The sequence below is a fragment of the Centrocercus urophasianus genome, unplaced genomic scaffold (genome assembly GCF_019232065.1).
Source record: "Centrocercus urophasianus isolate 14NV4802_14NV808 unplaced genomic scaffold, USGS_Curo_1.0 seq_12, whole genome shotgun sequence".
NCBI classification, from domain to species: Eukaryota; Metazoa; Chordata; class Aves; order Galliformes; family Phasianidae; genus Centrocercus; species Centrocercus urophasianus.
The window spans coordinates 20,468,944-20,486,975 of NW_024884364.1; the positions used below are offsets into that span (position 1 = coordinate 20,468,944).

The 18,032-nt window shown below is 35.6% G+C and overlaps 1 protein-coding gene across 1 annotated transcript in view; it reads left to right on the forward strand.

Moving 5' to 3' along the window:
• Positions 1 to 18,032, forward strand: part of ROBO1 (roundabout guidance receptor 1) — a 606,013-nt gene that overhangs the window by 519,225 nt on the left and 68,756 nt on the right. Inside the window, exons 6-8 of the mRNA XM_042809975.1 lie at positions 1,350 to 1,488; positions 2,730 to 2,857; positions 17,944 to 17,952. Coding sequence (XP_042665909.1) covers positions 1,350 to 1,488; positions 2,730 to 2,857; positions 17,944 to 17,952 — 276 coding nt within the window. The remainder of the gene's footprint in view (positions 1 to 1,349; positions 1,489 to 2,729; positions 2,858 to 17,943; positions 17,953 to 18,032) is intronic.

The following is an 18,032-nucleotide window of genomic DNA, read 5'->3' on the forward strand; positions in this document are numbered from 1 at the left end:
TTGTGTTGCCTTTTCCAATTCAGTCTTTTTTAAACCATTTATTAAGGCTTTATAATAATGAATTTCTAATGTTTTTGTCTGTATCATCGAAGTGATATTCATGAAGTATCATACTAGTCAAACCTAACACGAATGTCACTTTCTAAGAATATGAAGCTGTCTTTCCCCCTTCCTCGTTCTTTTGTACTCTTGTTAGAAATATGTAGTGTATTTTTTGAATATTTACAGTTCCTGATTATGCCAATGGCTTCATACTCTTCCAGTTTTAGTGGGCTGTATGTTGTACAAGTCTAAACACGTAGCTGTCTTCTCAACTCCCTTAAAGTTTTTATCGCTTTATAGACAAAAAAGTTCATCTGCCTTAATCAGCAGAACATGCAAAGCAACTCCCGTTCTCTTATGGACATCCTGTTGTCATCTGATACTGCCTTTCCAGATGAGTAATTCTGGGAGTGTCCCAGTAGTTGTCAGAATGCTTTTCTTTCTTGTGCTTGTGCAAGCTTCACTGTCCCCTGGTGTAAAATTCTATGGATAGCACAGAACCATAAAGCTTTGGATCCTATTGTACGTAGAAAAGTATATGGATTTCTTGCCTGGAATTTCTAGCTTGTAGAAGGGTTACCACAACAGCATGGTTTGTGCTGAAATTTCATTTTGTTTCAAGATAGGGGAGAAAACTCTGCAAAATCTATATATCTGACGCTAGTGATCCAGAACTGGGGTCACCTTTGTCCTACCGCTTATATCAGGAATAACAGCAATATTTGAGAACCAGAATAATACACAAAAAATGGGCTTTTGCTTACTTTATGTGTGTTCATGAAAGAAGAATATCTCTTTCTAAACTAGCTGTAGAAGTGCTTGCACCAAATTCTAGCTGCTGCAGACATGTGCAAGCATCCTCATAGAGATACTGTGCTGGGCATTACTTGGAATCTAGTGAGATAGTACTTAGTTTGTGCTCTCTGTCTGAAGCTCTGCAGCAGATGAGTAGTCATTTGTCTGAGACTTCAGAGCAGGTCCATTTCTTTCTAAGGATCTGTATTTAAACAGATTAGCTGTTTAAGTTGTGTTTTCCTTCAGTTACATTTGATGTTATGATATAAAAGAAAGAAGACTGTGTTTGGATCCTGAGGTGAATAATGCTAGCTGTCTACATAGTTACAGATCTTGTCTGCTGGCTGAGCTCCTATCCTGAGGCTAGGTGGCAGAGGAACAGTGGTAGAATCTCCATTGGATTCATCCCGCTGTTGTCATTGCTCTAATGAATTGAACTTAGGGAAAATCACAGTTTCACAGTTCGGGCAGAGAACTGCTGGACTAATCCTATTTTTTTTTTCCCCTTTTAGAAAGACCATCTTTTGTGAAGAGACCAAGTAATTTGGCTGTAACTGTGGATGACAGCGCTGAGTTTAAATGTGAGGCAAGAGGTGACCCAGTCCCTACAGTAAGGTGGAGGAAAGATGATGGGGAATTACCAAAAGCAAGGTGTGTGTAATATATAGAATTATCTTTCTATTGATAATTAGTTTTGTACATGATGTAGCTGTTTGACAGCTAGCAATAATTTTTCTTGAATTAAGACAGAATAAGATGTTTCTAATTACTATGGAGCTCTGAAATTATAATTTATATTAAAACTTAACAACTACTTCTTCCAAAGCTTCTGTTGTGACAGCACACAAATACAACAAAAAAGAACTCAGTTGAGTCAGTAATATCTGAAACAGATTAATTCTTCACCTGATAAGTCTTCTGTAATTATTAAAACTGATCGGGAACATATAACAGATAAATTAGGTTACAACAAGGATTGGAATTGCAATTGATGTGAAATGCAATGTGTTAATGTACCAAGCTGCCTTGATTATACCTGGTTTTGTTATTAAGAGTCTAATTTTTTTTTCCTGTCTCTATTGCAGTTCAGGCCAAAAAGTGAAATACCTTATTAAAAGGAAACATAGCTCTGGGATTTATTTATTTTCTTGAAATTCCCAGACATCACTTAAAAACCTGCTGGGGGGATAGTGGGTGGGAATTGAAGAAGATGCAGAATTAGTTGTCATCCAAATTCAGATTCCTGTTAATCTAGTCTATAGCTTTAATAAAAGCTATTGCATTTTTAAGAGAAATGTCTACTTTTCATGAAGAGAAACACATTGACAGCATTATGTACAGAGGAAGAAAAGGTGACGAAAGAAGAGAAAATGGTAAAAGGCCACATCATTCTTTAAAAAAAATATTGAATGTGTTGTGATTTATCTCGAATTTTAAGTAATTCTTGTCTTCCCAAGGACAGTGTTTTCAAGCATATTAAAAAATAATAATTCTTCAATTCAGATGGAAAAATTATGGTGAAAATAAAAACTACTATTAAATTTACTTGTTAAAAGAATTCTAATACTTACAACGTTCTGCAATAGAGCTCTTTACAGTTGTTTTACACCGATTCTAGTGATGTCATAGAAACTGACCTGTGTTGGAAATTAAATCCTAGTCAGGTTTGCATATTTATAGATACATTTTGCTTTGAAAAGTTTATTTTTACATTCTCGATTCGTAACAATTCACAAATATTTATAGGGGAAATGGATGAATAAAAAAATTTAGTGGTAGAACACCTTGCTCTTAGCCTTTATAGAAATTGTACAGAGTTCTGCCTTAGTTTTCTGTTAGTTTTTAATTCTGTATCACTTACCTTAGTTATATATTACTATGTATATTTAAAGGTATGAAATCCGTGACGATCATACCCTGAAAATCCGGAAAGTTATAGCAGGAGACATGGGCTCATATACTTGTGTAGCAGAAAATATGGTAGGAAAAGCTGAAGCATCTGCAACTCTAACAGTGCAAGGTAAGAATGTTTTGTTATGTATTGCTCTAACCTACAGTTAAGAGAAGTGGGTTTTGTATACTGCGACTTCTTAGACTTGCTATAGGCAAACCAGTGGTGTTTGGGCACAACCCAAGTAACCATGTAAGCACAGTTGCTACTTATGTAGTATGTGCTATGCTGTGCTGTAAAAATGTATTACAAAAGTATAGTTTTAGTTTAAATTGTACTCTTAAGGAATAGGAGAATTTCAAATGCAGCATTTCTTGTAAGCAGTCTTCATGTTACTGGGATGAAGGATTGGGTGCATTCTGGATTTCAGTGTGATCAGAACTATGTTACTTACTATCTTTGGACCTGAAATGCTAACAGAAAGAGTAAAACCAGTTTTGCCAAACTATTTTTTGCTTTAATTTTAGCTTCGGGTATCTACTGAACTTTTTCAATTAAATGTAGTAAAGAAGTGGTGAATGATAAATGTGTGTATGTGTATGTTTTAATACATTAACCCAGACCACTGGAATTTCTGTTGCTTTTTCATTATAAAAGCATAGCATAGCACTACTGTTTCTTTGTAAGATAAAATTCAGCGGAACTCAGTGAACTAATATGTATAAAAATTCTTCATTGCCGTTATATACACAATCCAGATGTTCACCATTCAGATAATCCTTCTCTTCCTTTCCTGGCTAGCAGACAGGCAATGATGTCATACTGAAGCTTTTTTTTTCTGCACGCCGATGGTCCTTCTATCCTTTTTTCTGTTCAGAGGGAATTAGTCATTATAGAGTTTTGGGGAAGTATAGGCTTAAAAGTATTTTATTTGGTAGCAGGCCTCTCTTTTGACACATTTACTGTAGCAGGAAAGGTCTTGTCCTTAGCCCTCTCTCCTTTTCCAGTAGAAACATTTGGTGTCCTTAACACCTGTAGCTGTTGGGAAAACACAGGAAGGAATTCTTTGTTTGAAGCTCCCATAAAACCAAGAATTTGGAGACATTGTCTTCCATTAGGCATCATGTTGGTATATCAAAACTGACACCTTATGTTTGCAAAATAATCAGCTCTTATGCTCAGCATTTTAAAATGAAAGATTAATGGGTAAGCAGTAAGCAGTTTATTTAAAAGAAAAAGCCTGAATTATTTTTAACATGGCCATTTGTTCTGAAGATTGTGTCTTACATCGAATGTTAATCTTTTAGAATGTTAGCATTAAAAAAAAATCCTATTATAACTGATTGAGTGGTTACCTTTCAGGAAATAAGCTATCAGTAAGCATAATCCCCCTTATTCCTATTTAAATAATATGCAAACACATTCTGTTAATTCCATTTGGGTCTATGGTACTACTCAGATAGGAAATGGCAAGTTTATAGCTGTTAGAAATATAGAATGAGATCTTCTGAATTTTGATAATAAACAGTACCTCTAAGGAATGGTTTTATAACCTAAGTTTTGCTTAAGCAAGATTCTTGAGTTATGTTTTTTTTTTTAAGTACTTATACAGTAGATATTTGCATAGTAACAGCTTTACTCAGTGTATTGTCATAAGATAATTGGTTTCCCAATGTGAATAGATTGTTTTCTGATCCATTTTTCTTCACTAGTATGTCCATAGTATGAATTGATATGAGAAATCTTAATGGGTGAGGCCAATTTTTAGTTTCTAAGGCAGTAAATTATGATCAAAATCAATTTATTAGAGTGTCCAGGAGTCCTAAGTTTATGGAAGAAAGAAAAAAAAAAAAAAAATTCCTCTATAAAGCATACATTTTCCATTCAAAAAAAATTCATTTTCCTGTTTTTCCTTCTCTTTCTCTTGCTTCTCCTTTCACAGTGTTCTTGTTCTTTTCTGATCACACCTTTCCCTCCTCTGCTTTCTTGTTTAAGCCACATGTTTTTTCTGAAGGGTCAGCTAATTGGTCATACTACATCCAGAGAGGTAGATTTGGTCCCCTTGTTTCAGTGCTTAAGATGACCTTGATCTTATAGCTCATTGGCTGATTTAAGAAATGGAAATGACCCGTCTCATGAACATTCAGTAATTAGTTTGTGTTCTGTTGACTGAGGAATGATACAGAAGTTCAGAATTCTTTTATGTTGAATAGAGGTATTTCCCTACATGTTTGTAAATAGAGAGCTGTGTTACAAATCACGGCCTCAAAAGTTGAATCTGCCACCTGTGTATGCTTTTTAAATTCAACAAAGGACAAAGAAAGTTGGTTGGTTTGTCTGTTTGCTGACTATGTTTTCATGCCAGGTTTCCCTTCAAAGAAAGGAAGTATAAGTGGTAACCCCAAAAGACGTGTCTGTTTTAGGAGAGGGGCAGTCATTGTCTGACAAAAGTCTATGCAGTCAAACTGCTGTCCTGAACTAAACATGACATAAAACAAAAAGTACTGTAAGCTGTGCACTTCAGGACACTTCTCAGGCCATGGGATCGATCAGTGGCGCTGCTAAAAAGATGATAGGTCCTGTGCTCATCATTTCTCAGGCCTCACATACTGATTGAACAGTATGTATTCTGCAGCCTGGGATTATCTAGGGTATTGAGAGGTGGAGATTGTAACACTGTGGCTAATTGAGATACCCAGGTGACAGGGATGTGTTGACAAGAGGTGATTAATAGTGAACCTGGTGTCTCACCAGGGAGTTAGCTGGAATCTAGCAGTACTTCGGAGTTAGCTGTAGCAGAATTGAACCTTTGGTTCATCACTGACCCCATTTGATCTAGCAGGCATTGGAGTGCGGAGGACATGCCCTACAGTACGTAGGGTACATACAGCTCCATACAAGTGTACGCTGCAGCATCTAAGCCAGGAACAAACTCTTCCTGTATCTGTGGACCAATAACTATCAGCTGAGATGATTAAACTGTACGTACTGGGAGGCTAATGGTAGGAAATGCAGGAAGTCAAAGGAATATTTCCATTCCAGTGGCACCACCATCACAGGTTCTGGTTATTGGAATCAGAATTTAATCAGTATTTCCAAGTATAAAGATGCTGAATTTGGGGGATTATAAGTGTTTGCTCTCTCTGTGTGAGGTACAGCTGCTATATTTTTACTGTTATCTTTTATCTTTTTTTTTTTCAGTTTCACTACTAGTACTAAACCAAGTTTAGATTTCACTGTTGACATCAAAGTTTGAACCCCTCACTTAGGATTTTACTGTTGCAGCTTAAAAGTCTTTCCATTCTAAAAGTTCTTTGTCAAGTTATCTGTATTTTTTTCCTGGAAAATTAAATAGTTAAGCAAATGTAATCCTGGTGTTGTTTATATTCTCTTAAAATTAGAGAGCTGCAGTCCACTGTTTTCATTTGGTATCAATATGTAGTGCATATGTAAGGCATCCGTAGACACTGCTGAAAAATGGAAGAGTTTCGTTCAGGAGATGATTAATTATTAAATACCTAAATCAATACAAGCTGCCAGGAAGTAGCCTGGAGTACAATACGTTTTATTTTACTGATCTGTAATAAGTAGCTGATGTGCTCCAGCAAAGGGAAATGATGGCCAAAAGTGTATCTCTGGATCCACTGGGGTAATGTCTTAGTCTCTAGCACTAAGAAAATCAGCTATATTTATTGTGCACGTATGTAATGTACATGCAGGATGCTTTTAATGTTTTCTTGGAGATCACTATGATGTGTTTTGCTTAGTTTTATGCCTTGAAGCAAGACTGTAGAAATGATAATACAATTTAACTGAATCCCGTTTTCTGAAGATAAACAAAATTACCAAGAAAACATGCCTGTTCTAAAAAAGAATTCATTTTACCATTAGTGGAAATAGCAATAAGCCTTCTTCAAAAACATGCAAAATTCACATTTAATCATAGAAATGCTTTTAAGTTAATCTAGCAATGAAAAGTTCTACATAGTTTTTCCTGCTTTCACTTGCTTTTCTCCTATTTGAAGTACCTAACTAGGCTTTAAAAAAAAAAAAAAAATCCATTTTAATAAGCCTGTAATTTATGCTGAAATGAAGTTTACTCTCTGAAACAACTTGAAATTACGATTCCAGTGGAATTCCTCTTATGCTGTTGGCCAAGGGACCACTGTAACAATGACAGCATGGTTGCTGGTCATCAGGAAGGACGGGTTACATAGGCCAGTTGGAGAGGTCTTCATATGTTAGTGTTTCTTCGTTGGTCACCAGTTGGTTGGTAGTAAACAGCAATCTTTAAAATTATGTTCTTTTTAGCTCCTTTGACTCAAACACTGAATGTGAAAGAGCTAGTGATAGTTGTTTGTAGTGCCCTGACTAAAACATATCTCCAAATGCTGGAGCAGTAACTGAACACTGAATTGTAAATGTTGTTCAAAGGCACTGAGCATATTCAATGCTATCAATTTGGCAGGAAGATAGAATTCCTGAGGAAATTAGTTTGGCAAATTCTTGTTTTGCAGTGGTGATCTTTGATATCAAAGTTATTTCAGCTTATGATGTTATTAATGTTAAGGTCAACAGAAATTGCCTTACAGTGACAAGAACTTTCCATAAATGACTTCTGGCTGTGATTTTGTTGGGCTAGTCAACTGACAGGGAATTTTAATTTGAAAAGGTGGCACATGCATCAGGTCTGGAATTTCCTCCACTTTCCACCCCTCTTTGTATAAAGTAGCTTCAAGGCACAATATAGAGACATCTATTTAATTAGGTTTCTGGGTAGGGCTAGGAAAAAACTACCCAGAATGAAAAGAAATAGGATTTGCTCTTTTATCTGTCAGATACCATATAAATGTTTCCACTGTGTCAGGCTTCTGGTACACATTATAAATTGGTGCAAATGTAATTGGTGTATAGGCATCTGAGTTGCATACATTAAAGTAACAAAGAAAAAATCTGAATTTTTGTGATTTTTTTTTTTTTAATGCTGTTGTGGTATATGGTGGCTATTATGTGCTTCATCGAAGGCTTCACTGGGTCGTGGGTGGATTTAAACACTTGAATTTTAAAACAAGGATTTGGATTTGATTTAAAAAGTCATACTTGTCTACTTGATCTCTCTTTATGCCACTTTTTCTCCTTTCTGAAAAACTTGGTTTTAAGCAATGCGCTCTTACATCCCCATGAAGGAGAAAGAAAGAATAATGACTGTCTTGTGAAGTTCAGGAGTTTTTAATTAATAAATTTCTGGCAGGATAAATGAGAGGAATCGTCTCTTGTGATTTGTATAGCTTAAAGGGATAGCCTTTTCCCCGTTAATTACTGCTGTAAACTATGACAGTACTTCAGATTCCTATCAATGATCTGAGGAGTCTGACTGCAATCTATTTCTGGTGAGAGATTATAAATCTTAGAAGTTAATCAGAGGGAAACGAGGAAACTATCTCAAGAAGAGATTAGTGCCCTGAAGGTTCTTGTTCTACTGATGCAAGTGATGAGCACTGAGATTCCTGAAGCATTTGTAGAACTTAGGGAAAAGGAACCAATAAACATTTGAGTGAAATTTGAAAAAAAAAAAAAAACCACCACAGAGAGAGAGGGATTTATTGTTGGTTTAAATCCATGTGATGTATTTTGATAAATAACTGCTTTTGTGGTTTTTCTAGTTTATAACTAGAGTTTTTTTGTTGTTTTTTTTTACATAGCATCCCATAACAATTAATGCAATTGCTTACAGGGAAGGGAAGTAATGCTTTACAACTTTAGAGAACCATTACTGCAGTTAAGTACTTTGAAACAAGAAGTTGGGACAGATGTTTCTCAGCAAGTAGAACAGGAGTCCAAATAATTTGGAGGGACATTACTGCAGAAATATGTTGAAGCTAGAGGCTTTCTCCTGTGGAAAGGATTTAATTGAGGCCCCATCTGGAGTACTGCCTCCGGGCTGGGCCCCCAGCACAGGGAAGATGTGGAGCTTTTCGAAAGGGTCCAGAGGAGGGCCATGAAGATGATCCAAGGGCTGGAACACCACTCACATGAAGACAGGCAGAAGGAGCTGGGTTTGTTCAGTCTGGAGAAGAGAAGCTTGCTTGGAGACCTCTTTGAGGCCTTCTGGTATTTAAAGGGAGATTACAAACATGAGAGAAATCAACTTTTTATGTGGCTAGTAGATAGTGTTAGGACAAGGGGGAATTATTTTAAGCTAATGGAGAAGAGACTTAGATTAGCTGTCAGTGGGAAGTTTTTTACTGAGGGAGTGATGAGGTGCTGGATCAGGTTGCCCAGAGAGATTGTGGATGACCCATCCATCCCTGGAGGTGTTTGAGGCCAGGTTGGATGGGGCCCTGGGCAACCTGATCTAGTGCTTGATCTAGTGGCTGGCAACCCTGCTGCAACCTTGAGGTCCCTTCTAATACAAGCCTTTCTCTGATTCTATGTTGCTATATCTTTTAAGCTTTCTCTGCAGAGAATTTAAAAAGGTAGGTTTGAATTAAAAAGTTCAGAACTCAATTAAAAAGTAGCAAATACTTTTTAGTAGTGTTTGCAATTTCCTAAAGCCCATGGCTAAGAAAAACTAAATTGTTTTTGTATCAAGCTTCACTATTGTAGATTCTGTGACTGCTACTGTAAAGATAACATTTCAATAATTCTGTCATTACAATAGACAAAGTAGTATTTTACTGCAAGTTGTTGTGCTTAGGGATTTGGGGATTTATGTATAAAATTAAGTAGAGTGCAAGGAATAATAACTTACTTTGGTTATTCATTAAATAATACTTCTTCTAAATGCTTATTCTGAAATAAATTTAGGCTTTATTAAATTATACTAAACATCTTCAAAAATTTAACACACTTTGGCTTTTTTTGTAACCAATAAGTAATTTTGGTAAGGACTTACACAGTGATTATAATGCACTCCCTTATTTTTGTAATTTTATGTGCATAATTAAAATCTGTCATCTCTGTGAATTAGTTCTTGACAAAAAATACTGACTTGTAACAGCAATGTGTTCAAACATTATTATGCTAAGCTGTCTGAGGCACTGTTTGTGTCTATGGATTATGTTTTGTTTGAACACTAAAATAATTCATCGTTAGGTGCTGAATAGCACTCAAGAACAAATATAGGTAATGAAGTGTCTTGCAGCCTTTATGTGCAAGCTATGTTACCTGGTAGGCTTAGTATGAGGAGCTTACAGTGCAAGAAAAAAACATCTTAAACTGATAGACATCAAATACTCTCATGTTCTCAGTGGAAGAAAAATGCGCGTTTCTTTTGTCCCAGTGACCACACATGAACTCCTATGGTTTGGGGTGATTTTTTCTTTTCATTTGATTATGGAATAGGGTGAGAGAAATAATAATAAAAAAAAAAAGGTCTGAGTGCACATCACATTGTTTGCTGTCTCATCATAAATACCCACTGCTCTCTAAACACAGCTCTGGGGGGCATTTTCTTTTCTTTTACTTCTTTCAGTGGCATATAGGACTTGCATTTACTCAAATGGAACAGCTGTTCTCACTTTTGAAACAGTTAAGGTAGCACATTGATTCTTGGATCTCAGGACAGAGGAAAAAGTCAGCCAAGAGTTCTGCTGCAGTCCAGTCTTCCATCAACAAGAGTTGATGGACTTCTGTACCTCTCCTTTGAGTTATAGGGTGCTCAAATTGTGTCATTTTCCCTCAAAGAGTGTAACTAACTGAAATAAAAATAGAACTCTGAACTTATTTGCTAATATCCCTAGACAACCAAATCTGCTGCAGTACTTCATTTCACACTACTAGTAGTTTTGAAAGCATCGCAGTCTTTTGGCAGAGGTGAACCACTGATTCACTGTATGAGAAACAGACAGTGGATTTTTTTTTATTTTTGTTTTTGCAGATTGTATTTAATTCTCTCTGTAGCTTGTTCCCTTTTCAACATGCCTAACAGTAAAAATTACTAGTACCTATTGGTTGTTTCCATTGTATTGAGTTCTTAAATCTTGCAATTTTTTCTCTAATTAAAAATTAACGCATCCTGAATGCCTTGCACATAAAACATCAAAAAAGTAAGTTTGGGTTTTAGCATCCCTTTTGTAGACTTGAGTTGCCTGTATGTGAGAGCGTGTTGTCCCATGTGAGAAGGTCAGATTCCTTTTGAAAAAGTATCTATTTCATTTGGCATGCCTTACTGAGCATCACCTATAAAAAATAACATTTTGTAGATATCAGCATTTGTTTCACTGTGGAGGTTTATTGTCCTTCCATTTTTAGTGTGTGCGTAGAGTCCATTGATCAGAGGACTTGGGCCATTTCTTGCAGATAGCTTTAACTTATTAGAAGATGGTTGCTATGGATTAAATACCTTTTTCAAAGGAGAAAACTGCTGTCATAAACAGCTTGGGGAAAAAAAATCACGTTCCATTTCCTTTTTTGTTCTACTATCTTTTATTATAAGTAAAAAAAATGCAACGGAAAGCTTCTAAGAATTCTTTAAATAGTATCCAGCCATCATATTCTTTTTGTACTTCTGCACAGCTTATTTAAAATGTGTCTATCTCTTTTCACTCTTTTAAAAGGCTTTAGTATAAATATTTGTAGCCACGACTACTTAGATTGCAGCAGTGCCTAGAATTACCTCCGTTCTTTTTAAACAGAGGGGAAGACAACTCTTCTTCAAAAGGGAGCAACTGGGTAACAGGACTCCACAGTTTACTGCATTGCTCCAGTTTTAAAATGGATGGTATTAAGCCTCTCGTAAGTGCTCCCACTAAATTGGGTTTAGTTTATATGATGTTTTAGGAAGAGTAAGAACAAGGTAGGGGGAAGAGAGAGTAGGAGAAGAACTTCTGGAAGGACTTAAATCTTTGCCCTCTCTCTGCATTCTACTCCCCATGTTTCAGAGCTCTCCTGTCACCCTGAGTCGCTGACTGCAGAGTTTATAAATGTTATAAACTGAGAGTATTGCATGAATTAACCAGAGAAGTGCTGCCTTTGAAAACCACACTGCAAAATCTCATTCCACATTTCTGATTTTATCATAGAAACCTTCATTGACTCCTGCAGAAAGAGAGATTATGAACTTTTTGATTTTGCATCAGCAAAATCAGTTGTAAATCAAAAAATCTTGTGTAAGTACATTGTGTGCCCAGATTTTTGCAGTGGGTTTTTCTCAGACATGCACATGCACACACTCACTTGTGTAACCTCATTCACTCATTCATCTTGACTTTTTAAAGGGTTTTTTAGGGAACATTTGCTGTGAAGCAAATATTAATGTGATATAGTTTCACAATGGACAGAGCACTGGGTTTTACCATCTAGTTCAATCAATTTGAATTTGGAAGGAAAAAAAAAATCACCTCTTAGCCCAAATTCAATTTTAAAGGCTATATTTGTACTGATAGAACAAAGAAACAGTGCTTGCTTTTTTCTTCGTGAAACCTCTTTCTCTTAGCACGTGTTAGCTCTACTGAGTCCACAATCCCCTGCACTTTTTCTCTGGGTACCCAGCCATCAGGTGTAAGCCCTTGACCTCTGCTCAGTCTGAAAATATGTTCTGCTAGCCTGGTCAGAGTAAGCAGCGTGATGGTGTGGCTGCACAGGCTTCAGTGTCTGACTGTCTCATGGCTGCTGTCATGGAGTGCAGCAGGTAAGCGTGAAGAGAAGTGCAACTGGCAGTCCATAATGCCCAAGGGGTGGCATGGCCATGTCAGGCCTGCTGCCAGGTTATGCCTGGCACACAGGAGGTCTTCACTATTCTGCTTCAAGGGAATGTGAGTCAATTGCAAACGAGCAAACAGAAGGAAAGAAATGAATTTTTTAAAAAGCCTGTTGTGAAATATGTTGAGTAGCACAGTAGCTAATTGATTCTGAGATTTTAACTTTCTGTGCACTAAGCTGAAACTTTACTATGGGTTTCTGGATTTCCTACAATGATTCTTCTATCATAAGTGTTTATCCTAATGCTCAACCAGCAGTCTTATTTTTTAATTTAATTCTCTTACCGTTATAGAAAATAATCTATTTCTCTTCCCCAGTTATTTTAGATTTTTATCTCCTCTTTGCTCATTTGAAGTTACAGTAGTCACTTGTTTGTATAAACTTAAAAAGTACTTATCTGAGACATCAGCAGCAACTCAAAACAGAATTTTTCTAGTATCATAAATTTAATTAACTATGATCTCTCTATTACTGGAGTTTGGGATTGCTAGTCATCACTTTTAATTTGGAACATCAAAAATACATGTGTAAACGTTCTGCTTCAACCGAATGGGGTTGTGGCATACTTGGAGCCAGACTGTTAGACCTTTCCTTAGAAGTCTGTGCTGCACTATATCACACTTCATGCCCTGGGGCTACGTACTTTGTACGAATTTGTGGCAAGTATGGCTGTCCCAGTCAGGTCTCATAAAAAGGTGAATTTTAGCAGAAAATCTGTGAATATATAATATATTTTATATATGTATCTAGACTTCAAGAAGTGACAGTTGTTAATACAAAGACTAATGAGGATGGAAAGGGATACACTCCAATTCTTTTGTAATGCGTCTGGTATTATTTTCCCATGTTTTTCACAGGTTGTAGCTAGGAGGCAGCTGAATGACAACATTTATATCTTTTTGAGAACAAGAGATTTTGAGCTTCATTTATTTCTCTGTGAGAAGTAATACTGCAAAGAAACTTGCATATCAAGGATAATGGGTTCTTCATATTGCTTTGATAAGAACCTTACAATCACTGGAAAGGAAGGAGATGAAATGTCACACTGTCTTAATAATAGTTTTTGCAAAGCACTGATGTAAATTTCTGTTAGATGTGTAGCAGGAAGTCATTCAGTGGACCTTGTTCAGATACTGATTCTCTGAGAATTTGTAACATTTTTTTGAAAGTAAAAGGTTTCATAGTTTAGCAGATTTAACAGTGAAACATATTCATGATATGAATGTTGGCAACAAAGTTGGCAGCTTTTTAGCTATTTGTTGTTATTAGAAAAACAGTTGGAAAAGAAAATCTTCAGACTTTCTTAAAATTTTTTTTTAAGAGTAACAGAACTTGGATCAGTATGTAAAGCATATACAAACACTTTCTCTGCATGTAACGCCAGTACCCAAACGTTCATTACTTTTCATATAGAGATTATAAACATCTGAGTTCAAAAAGGTTTCAGCCGTTCTGGAAAACTGCAGTGTTTCATTACAAATAATACAGCTAATATCTATCTCTGTTCTATTTCTATTACTTACTCTGGGGTTTCTCTTTTTACCATGTATAGTCTCATCCTGGCCAATCATGTCGTCAGTGCAAGCTACCCAAGCTCTTCATCCCATCTCCTACCAGTTTGTTTCTACAGGCATATTCTACCACTGGTATTTTGTGTTTGAACTAGGATTAATTTATCACAAAATTAATTGAAAGTATTCCAAATATCATTGTGGCTGCATTTTCCTAGATTAATCGTATGCTTAAGGATTTAATTAGAGGATAAAGACTGCCTATTACCTTGATTATTGCATGTAATTATTGACTTGTAGATTGTGGTTGTTTGATTTCTCTGGTGTAGAATTATACAGTCTTGCTACCTTTTTTTAGCTTCTACATGCTGTAAAGGTGTAAAGTGGTTCTTGAATGCATAAAGATTTTTATTCAGATAATCAAAAAGGAAATACACTGAGCTTAAATTGAACATATTAAGCTTATGTCAGCTGAATAGCAAGATAGTGAGAACCTAGGAAGGTATTCATAAATAGTAATAACAGTACATAATGAGCATTTAATATGCAGAAAAAACACTGTTCAGTAATTGTCTACCACCTTAATCCCTGAATTTCAAAAAGTATTTATTAGTATGAATGAATGAACATTTCTATCACTTCACTCTTTTTGAGGTAGATAATTCCTATCACAGCTTTTGGAGTGAGTTACTTGATTGCTGTAGATTGCCCTATATTGACTAAAAAGAAAAAAAAAGGAGACAACTCTGTAATGTTTACTTCTAAATTCTAAGGAACTGATGAATTTTAGAGAAATTCTTCTTCAACATTTGATTTCACCTTTGTGAAAAGAATTAAAAAGAATTAGAAAATGTCTTATTTGGAGATGAAGATATTATGTTGAGGTCTCATACGTGCATACATCTTCTGCAGAAAGGCTAAGAGAATGGTTTGTACTCAGTTGAGAGGAGAGGTAGAACATAACAGCCAGCCCCCAGTACCTGCAGGGAGATTGTCGGAGAAACAGAGCCAGGCTTTTCACAGCAGTGCATGGTGCAAGGACAAGTGTCAGGTTGAAAGTTGAAGATGAAAACAGGGAGGTTCAGGCTTGATATAAGGAGAAAATTCTTTGCTAGGTGAACAGTCAGGTAATAGAGAAAGTTGACTGACAAGTTATTCATTCTCAATTCATGGAAATTTTCAAGACCCTACTAAATCAAGCCCTATGCAACTTGGTCTCACTCCACATCCCAGCACTGCTTGAGCAAAAGTTTGGAGTAGAAGCCTCTGGAGATTGTTTCTAACCTAAATATCCAGTGATCCTCCACTACTTCATTGATCAAATACATACTTGATCCACTAACTGTACTTGTCTGTAGTTTGAGTCCTAAAACTACAAGTTCCTATTCCTGAAATAACAGTAGTCCCAGTGAGGATGATAGAATTGCTGGCGAGAAAGACATTAGAATATCATGTCACAAGTTTGGAAACTGTTTTTCTTTTCTTTTTTATTCAATGACCAAGCATGTCTTTCCTGATAAACTTAACTTCAGTGAAATTATTTGAAAGGCAATAATATTATTCCTTTGGTATTTGTGGTTTCACATGCTATTGTCCTGACTTTACGAGCAAGCTGTTCCCCTTACTGTCCTGTGAAAGCCATGCTGAACACATGGAAAATTAACTTTCTTAATATTTTAATGTAAGTGTTGTCAAATAAAGTATGCTATAACAGAATAAAAATGACTTACTACTCAGTTTCAGTAACTTAAGATATCGATAGTGTGTGTATATATATATATGTATACACACACATATGCATATATATCAAATGAAAAAAGTAGTCTTTGTTGTAGCTGTTTCTGTTATTGTTGTTCTTTTCAACCACATCATTTCCCTCTGACAGAACTGTTGTAAATTTTTTAAAGTATGTTCACCCCTTGCAGAGGCCTCAGATTTGCAACTAATGTGATGCCCTGTTTCTACAGAGATTTATTTTCATGTATCAGTATTCCCTGTTTTTACAGGTGGGCAAAAAAGGATATTTTCTCAATAAGATTATTTTTGACATACAATAACAACATCAGCTGGTAAAAAAAATAAAGTGGAAATTCAGAACTTAAAAGTTAATTTAATTTATAGAAATGTAATTGAGCAACGAAAAGAGATTTCTATCTGTGAGAAATTTCATGTGAGCTTTCAGAAGAAGGCTCAGGCAGCTTTGCTTTGCTGCCAGGAAAGCTTATCTTTTTTTTTTTTTTTTTTTTTGCATTTATTAAGTAGTGGAAAATTGGTAATTGAGAGTGCAATCCTCTGTGCAGGAGTTACATCCCATTATGTCTCTTATCAGACTAGTCCGTATAGAATATGAGCTGTGTTTTATGGAGAAACGTTTCTAATTTCAGAGCACATCAAACTGTAATTGCAACTTTAGTAGAGAGCTTTTCAGTTAAAAAGTGGTTACTGTGCCATATAAATACATGTGATGAAGAAGCTAGGAGCTCAGTCCTGGGGACAAGTATACTGCTTTTGGGAAGTCTTGTCTATCATTTCTTGGTCACCCCTCATATGAATTGTAGATTGGCCAGGACAGTCTGGGCAGAGTTTCTCTTGGAGAAAAAACACTGATTTTCTCTTGGAGAAATACTGAACTCACACACTTTAAGATGGCTTACGATTCCTTTAAATTGTTGAATGAGATTTTTAAAGCACACTGCAAGATTCCTTAAATTAGAAATAATAACTTTGAAAAATGTGCATTTTGACTTCCTCTGTTTGGGACTGTGTCCTAAAAAAAATGCCACTAATAACAGAAAAAAATAATTCTCTATTTGAGTAGGATTTTACACCTTTGGTTGCAGCTTCTTGACATGATCCAGGTTTCAGCGTAATAGCTGATTCTCTTACACCTGGAGTCCTGTGTTTATTTGAACTGTAAGCCAGTATTCTACATGTCTAATGAATTTTGACAGAGTGGATATTATTGGTATCCTCTGTACATTTTATCAGCGGATGGTATATATACACTCAGTATATAAGTGGAACAGTTGTTGTTTTACTCTCAACTTAAAGGGACCCAAGTGTTGAAAGGCTTATTTAATTTTATATTCTCTTTTGCCAGTATCTGTGTATATTTGAGCAATGCATTATTTTTACATTTTTTTATTTTGAATCTGCTCTTTCAACTAGTGATTTCTTGTTGGAACTTTTTTCAGGATTCTTTTTACAAGTGAAAATAGCCTCCCAATATCTTTGTCATTTACTATTAGATAATTTACCACTAGAAGATTTCTGTTGAGAAATAAAGTGCTTCATGACAGATCTCAACTTTAGAGTACTTTCATGAAATTGAGATTTTTAGTAGGAAAAGAAAGGTTAAGAATCATTTATAAATTAATTTCAATTGTTGTTTACTTTGCATTTGCAATTTAATACTGAGCATTTTGACCTTGGTACAGCAATTTTATACTGAAAAGATTGGCATGGAGGGTAAATGCCTCAGCATCTTGTTAATTTTTGAGTGAGCTTCAGTTGTGATAGCTGTTAGCCTCAGAAAAGCATTTTGCATTTGTAGATGTTTCTATACTTTAAAAGGGGGGTTCCATTTCAGCAATGTTGCAAATCGATGTTTACTGGATATTTCAAGCTAATTTTACCATGCAAAGAAATAATAATATATTTTAAAAAGAAGTTTTTCTCAATGGTCCCACAAGAAATGGAAGGATCTGGAAAAGAGCCCAAGTTGTCTGACCATTATTTTAGTATGTTGCCTATTTTACTTTCCAGCCTGCTTTCAGTATGATTGAGAGATCTATGTAAAAATAAAATAGAAAATTTGTGTTTCAGCATTTTTAACCTATTTTTCATGTAACAGAATATATGCATACTTTCTAAAGTCCTTACCAAAGGTCTTTTTCTTTTTCTTTTTCTTTTTTTTAAATTTTGCTTTACTCTTTGCTTTGTTTCATGTCTATTCAATTTTATTTATTCCATGTTTTCTTTTTGTTTTGTTTTTGTTTTTAGTTGTGTCTGGTAAGTTGAAATTTTATTGGCCATCTTCTAATCATCGTATCACTGTGACGGGAACATCTCCCCTTCCCATCCATTCCCTT